Source organism: Apium graveolens, chromosome 5, assembly GCF_009905375.1.
Source record: "Apium graveolens cultivar Ventura chromosome 5, ASM990537v1, whole genome shotgun sequence".
Lineage (NCBI taxonomy): Eukaryota > Viridiplantae > Streptophyta > Magnoliopsida > Apiales > Apiaceae > Apium > Apium graveolens.
In genome coordinates, this window is record NC_133651.1 from 127,587,425 (window position 1) to 127,593,687 (window position 6,263).

Sequence of the window (6,263 nt, forward strand, 5' to 3'; positions counted from 1 at the left end):
TAATTGCAGAATGTAAATAACAGTTATGAAAATACAGAATGCTAAAAACTTAATAAGTAAAAACACCAGAAGTTTTCACTTGGTTCGGCCCCTATACCTAGTCTATGGCCTATGTAACACCCCCTTTTTAATTTTAAAACGAGATATTACTTAAAATCCATAAACCTGCAAACAGAGCACTAATATATTTCTAACAATAATTTAACAATCTAAAATTTCCAAAATAATACTAAATTTCCAAAATATCTAAACCAATAATATAAATTCCGAATTCTCTAAATAAATAATTAAGTCTAAATACTAATAAAGTCAGAAATCCTAATCAATAAAAAGGGGTAGCTCTCCATTACACAATCCCAGATCCCCCTAATCACCTGCCAGAAAAAGAATACGGCATGAGCCAAGCGCCCAGTATGGATTTGAAATACAATTTATAGAACAAAGAAATTAGAAATAAATAATCTACAAATTATAATGAAACAACAATTTTAAAAAAAATAAGGTTGAAGCAACGAGGGGTTAGGATATTTCATACCGAGATCAGAACAGATACAAATACACACATCATAGGGTACTTAATGTGTGCAACAGAATGGATGACGTGTACGACATACACAACGTCACCATAAATCAAATCACAAATCAAATTATGGGTGCACCCACGTATCCTGAACAAATATCAAATGCGTAAAACCTCCTCCCAAGAGCTAACAGAAGGATACGCCGTTACCAATCACACTGTCACGGAAGTGTCATATCACTAGTGCCGCAATGACATGGATGTAGTACCCCTACAGCTGGTTAACTCGGTATACCCTAAATCACACTGAAGGTCCAAATAAAATAATTCTTGCAGAATTTAAAATCATCTCAGACAAATAATTTAAATTTCCAAAACAGAGGGTGTCATGGATAAATTTTGAAAACCGCATAAACAGATATTTAAAATTTCCAAATCAATTTTAAAATAATTTTCGGAAGTCAGAAAAAGTCAAATCAAATATTGAATGATCAGGATACAGAAGAACTGAACGAATCAAATATTTCTAAATGTTAAGAGGAGTAGCGCTGAATAAAAAGGGAACAGAATTCGTACCTTAATTGTAATGACCTTAAATACTTACAAAACTGCAATCGCATAACTCCTGCGGACCTAGTTATAAAATTATGATTTATAATTAACATACGATCTCTTGATAAAGCGATAGGTCTCGGCTTACAGTATTGATTTCTTTTTATTAATACATATATGACTCGTAACCAAAACATGTGACCAGAACACTAGTAACACCCCATGTCCCTCACTTTCTATACTATGAGCTAGTTAACTTTGACATACATGGCCCCGACTTATTTTTAAATTAATATAAATACTATTGACTGCACATAGCTTTTAATAATTTGAATATGACAATTAAAATAAACTCAAATTCAGAATCTATGACGTCATGTTAATCCACTAACATATAATTAGCTTGTCACCTTAAAATTAAACAGCAATACATTGCCAAATAGAATAATTTAAAATAATATATAAAATCTATTGAAATGAGTTCATAAATAATGATGAGTAATTAATTCATAATATATGTGTTACTTAAGAAAAATCGAACATATATAAAATTAAATGAATAAACACTCTCAAACGCTACCGCATATACTTATATAAGCACGGTAAAATTAACCTTATATATTTTAATCTAAATAAAATTCAATATATATAAAATTTAAAGTACAATGAGAGAAGTGAACTTTATTTTTTAAAATATATTTTATATTGTTTATCAAATTTCGTCTGCCAAAATCTAACTAGGTGTGTGTTATGTGTTTGTGTCAAATCTAGTTAATAACAGGACAATACAAGTTGTAATTATAATTAATGTATTGATTATTGAATAAGAAAACTTACTTTTTATAGGGAACCCAAAACAAAGTATACCGCTACACTTTTAATCCCTGTGTGCTCTTGTCCCGCCTCCCTCTGTTCTTATGAGCCTCTACCTACAATTTAATTCTTTTAGGTTTTCATTATCACCGACAGCTATTTTTGTAAGTGTATATGTTTATATAGTATTGGGTCTACTAATGGGCTTTGGGAATAATCGAATTAAATTATTTATACATATTCATTAACCTATTATGTTTCCAATTAGTACACAATATATAATTACAAATATTCATTATTATTATTATCATTATCATTCTTATTATTAAAATCACTATTGTTACAGCCTACATCCAAGTCATTATGTCAACTAGCATAGAGAATGTATTATATTAACTTTAATAAAGAACTTACAGTCTTTCCTTGATTAAAAATATAGCACTTGAAAGAAACCATTTCCCAGGCTACCTTGCTACCCAGCCCACCGCTATTCTGTAGCTTTCTAACTACCTTGCTATACTTTGAAATCAAACTTGTCACAACCCGGCACAAAGTTGATATGAATACACGCAATAGATAACAATGAAATATTACAATTCAAACTAGGCTTCTTATTGGACTGGATATTAAAGAGATATAAAACAAGAATGGTGTTTCAGATTATAAAGATAGAACATGGAATCATTAGGTGTAATATGAAAATATGAGATGTGTCTTCTTCTTTGATTGAATATTCAAGAGAATGAAATAAGAAGAGTTTTTCAAAGAAGAAAGATGGAACGTAGAATAAGCACTCTTGTTGAATCTGAAAAACAAGATGTGTATTTATACACACAAATCTAACGTGTTTGATTTTCAAAACAAAGAAGAGATAAGATTGGATAATCTATTTGTTTGAAAATATTTGAATAAATTTTTGTAAAACAACCCATTAATTGGTTGTAAAAGATAAACCTTAGAAATGATAAGATTATAATAGTTTAAATAAGTTTATCAAGATAGAGTTTATTTTGGAGATAAACTTGTTTATCCAGATAAATAGAATTAGACCAAATCCTATCACTTACAACAACTAAGTACCATAATCTACATTTTCTACGTACATCTTGAATTATGTCATCATCAGAAATCTGCAAGTCAACATATAACGCACTTGTTAGCCGCTGCATAGATTGAAATAATACCTTGAGTTTCGAGAGTAACTGAGGGCGTGTTATATCATATGTAGTGCAAACTAAACCCTAATAATCTCGTTTTGGGCTTTCAACTTACTGGATCATTTAAATGGGTTAAATGTTAAACTTGGCCCACCAAATTTGAAAATAAAGTAGGCCTTTTTCTAATTTATACATAGAATATTCTAAATATCATTTACAAGATTTAATCTTTACTTAAAAAATAAATTAACCTACACTTTGTGATACCGGGGACAAATGGCATCGTCGTCTTCATCATCATCACAACCAAGCTTTAACTTTGTGTATCAACCCGAAGGATCCGAATCGGGTTGGGTCGAAGCCCGAACTCATTGTGATCATCTCGCCTCTCTGTCTTCCGATTTGACCCATATTCCTACACCCGATACTCCTTGTAACACGTACTTTCTTTTTACCTTTTTTACCCCCATAATTTAATTTCTCCTCCTTGTATACAATTTACAACTGTTTACTTGTGTTTTTAGTTTAATTTTTTAACATGAACGCTAATTTTACTGCTTATTTACTTTTGTTGCTTGTAATAATAATTTCTTTCAGATTTCAGACAATGTATTGTGTGTGTTTGTTTGTGTCTTGGTGGGGGATGTATGCGGGTGGGAAATTTTGTGTTTTGGGTTGTTATAATGCTGCGTAAATGCGTCAATTTTGTTTCGTTATATGATTTGTTTAATTTTGATATAAATGAAATGTTAAGGTCGATGGAATAAGTTTTTAATAAACTAGTGGTTTTCGAGTCGTGTTTTGGGCTACTGTGAGACTTATGTCATGCATTGTTGATATGATTTTTAGTACTATTAAACTTGCTAGTTATATAGTCAATTTTATTTAGTATTGTTTTGAAGGTCTGATAAGTTACTTTATCTAATTTTTTCACAATTAAGGGTTAATGGCCTGATTATTAAAAATACCAGCGCGCACTACCCCTTGAGTCATTTTTCGTCATTTTTAATTTTTGTGAATGATAGAGCTGGGTTCTTGTCGTGTTTAACTCCCTCTAGGGAAGTGGGAAAGAAGGGGGGTTGTAAAAGATTTTGTGCTTTATCCTTTTGAGTAGCTTCAGATATTAGTAAGATGATTAGGTGATTGATACTGTGTAATTGGAATCTAAAGTGCAAGCAGTGGACTAGAGTTGTTTCACACGCATGTTTAGTCGTGGTTGTATTAGGGGATGTTCCATGTTTTACTAAATGTTAGAAAAATGGATTAGAATAACCTTAATATATAGAATCTGGTCCCTTATCCTGAAAGAAATCAAGAACAGATTTAACCAGTTGATCTTATAATTAACCTGCCAGATTTCTACAATTTTTTACCAGGTAGAAGAAGTCCATAGCAATTTGAACTCCCTTAGTTACTCTCTGTTCCCTTATTATACAATGTGTTCTTGTTCACTTTTTGCTCAGAGTTTTCGTCATGTTTATGGTTTTGTTTTCGTTGTTGTTAGTAATTAGAATTAATTATAATTCTTGTATTCGCAATTTTACCCAGCTTGTATAATAATACAATCTGTAAACCTTCTTGGATTCATGAAAGGTTCATGCAGACAGATTTATTGTGTTACTCTGGTTTATTATGCTCTAGAACTTGTACAAGAGAGGTTTGCTTGAGGTGTTACAGAGTTAGCCGATTTAGAAAGCTTTATTAGGTTTTAGACTGCATTGAGGGAAGAGGAACACAGTCTTTAGTCTTTATTATACATCTAGTTTGACATTTGTATAAATATTATAATTAACATCTGGTCAGATATATAAAAATTAGTATCAAACTTTTGTTGGAGCAGCATATAATTGTGCCAGTGAAGTACCGCTATAAAAAAAACTTTTGTAGTATTCTGAGTAGAGGTCAATGGTTTACCAATAGGTTATGTTTTAAAAACAAAGTCTAGATTGGGGTGGAGTTTTGTTCTCAACAAAGTATAGTTGGAACTGGATACCATAAAAGCTAGGCAAAGTTAATGTTTGTCTGGTTAAAAAGATTCTTAGATAATAAGTTTTGTTTATTGGTTTGATACAAGTATTGTACTGTGTGTATACAATCAGATGTGTACAATACTTATAATTGTCCTTGATTATTAAGATTAATTTGTTCTGTATTTTTCATTTGTGTTTTATTTGTCAAATTTAGCGAGTGGTAATTGCTATTTAACCTCTACAGTGATTACGTAATTTGTGTCTTGCGTATATGTGATATGTACTAAAAGTATCTTGCTTGTCTAATAGCATAAGACTATTTTAAAATGTTGACTGGTGGAACTAATAAAGTGCAGTCGAAAGTTAATTTGCCTGATGCGCTAAAACCCCAACCTTTTAGCATATACTAGGAACTAATCCTGCCTGTAAAACTCTATATATAAAGGTGCCAACATCCACGTGATAATTGGTTATGCTTATGCTGCAAGGAAGTTCTGTGCAGTCGTTTTGTGAATAAACATATGCTTGAGCACTTTCAAAAGAGCAAACATTGCCTTGCACTAAGCTACAGGTATGCCTACTCTCACTTCCATTCTTCAATTTATGTATTATCGCCATTAATTTCAATGTTATTGTCATTTAACTTGGTGCTCTGAAATACAGTGATCTATCAGTTTGGTGCTTCTCCTGTGATGCATATCTTGATGCTCAAGTGATTTTGTCTCTGAGGCCGGCGTATGAAACTGCTTACATTTTGAAATTTGGTGAAGCTCCACCAGTTCCAGCAGATGGTAGGCAGCAATAGAGACAATGAGAATCACCCGATGTGCAAATAGGAAGGGGTAACTGTTAGTTATTGACGGACGTATCTTTAAAGTTCTACATTTTTCAAGTAATTTAGTACAATTATAAATCGCCTGTAGACAATTTGACAAGTGATCAGAAGAGTTGTCTATTTCTATCAAAATGAGTATATTTTTGAATGAGGGTAATTTTACTGCATTATAAGCTTAGCCGGGAGTACCTAACATATGTCTTTCAGCCTTCGATGATGATGCCTATATAAAACATGTATCTTAAAAATATGCAGGATTTTGTATATAAAAGACTTTTTTTTGATCAATTGTATATAAAAGTTGAATGGCATTTCTGTAATGAAATTCACCACCTGTATAATAGCCTTAGTTTTGTATTGTGACTTAACTTTAAGTAATTATCTAAAGTTAATTTCTGTAATATTAAGCCCATATA

At 31.5% G+C, this 6,263-nt stretch overlaps 1 protein-coding gene across 1 annotated transcript; it reads left to right on the top strand.

Moving 5' to 3' along the window:
* Positions 1-3,257: 3,257 nt before the first annotated feature.
* On the top strand, positions 3,258-5,995 carry LOC141724477 (uncharacterized). The gene is made up of 3 exons (XM_074526635.1): positions 3,258-3,482; positions 5,458-5,583; positions 5,676-5,995. The coding sequence occupies exons 1-3, from the start codon at positions 3,319-3,321 to the stop codon at positions 5,815-5,817; spliced, it is 432 nt and encodes a 143-aa protein (XP_074382736.1). The 5' UTR covers positions 3,258-3,318; the 3' UTR covers positions 5,818-5,995.
* The last annotated feature ends 268 nt before the right edge of the window (positions 5,996-6,263 follow it).

Bases quoted from the DNA above. Each gene is read 5' to 3' on its own strand.
- LOC141724477 (XM_074526635.1), top strand. From the start codon at position 3,319: ATGGCATCGTCGTCTTCATCATCATCACAACCAAGCTTTAACTTTGTG. The intron at 3,483-5,457 runs GTACTTTCTTTT...CTATATATAAAG, and splicing joins CCCGATACTCCTTGTAACAC to GTGCCAACATCCACGTGATA. The intron at 5,584-5,675 runs GTATGCCTACTC...TCTGAAATACAG, and splicing joins TGCCTTGCACTAAGCTACAG to TGATCTATCAGTTTGGTGCT.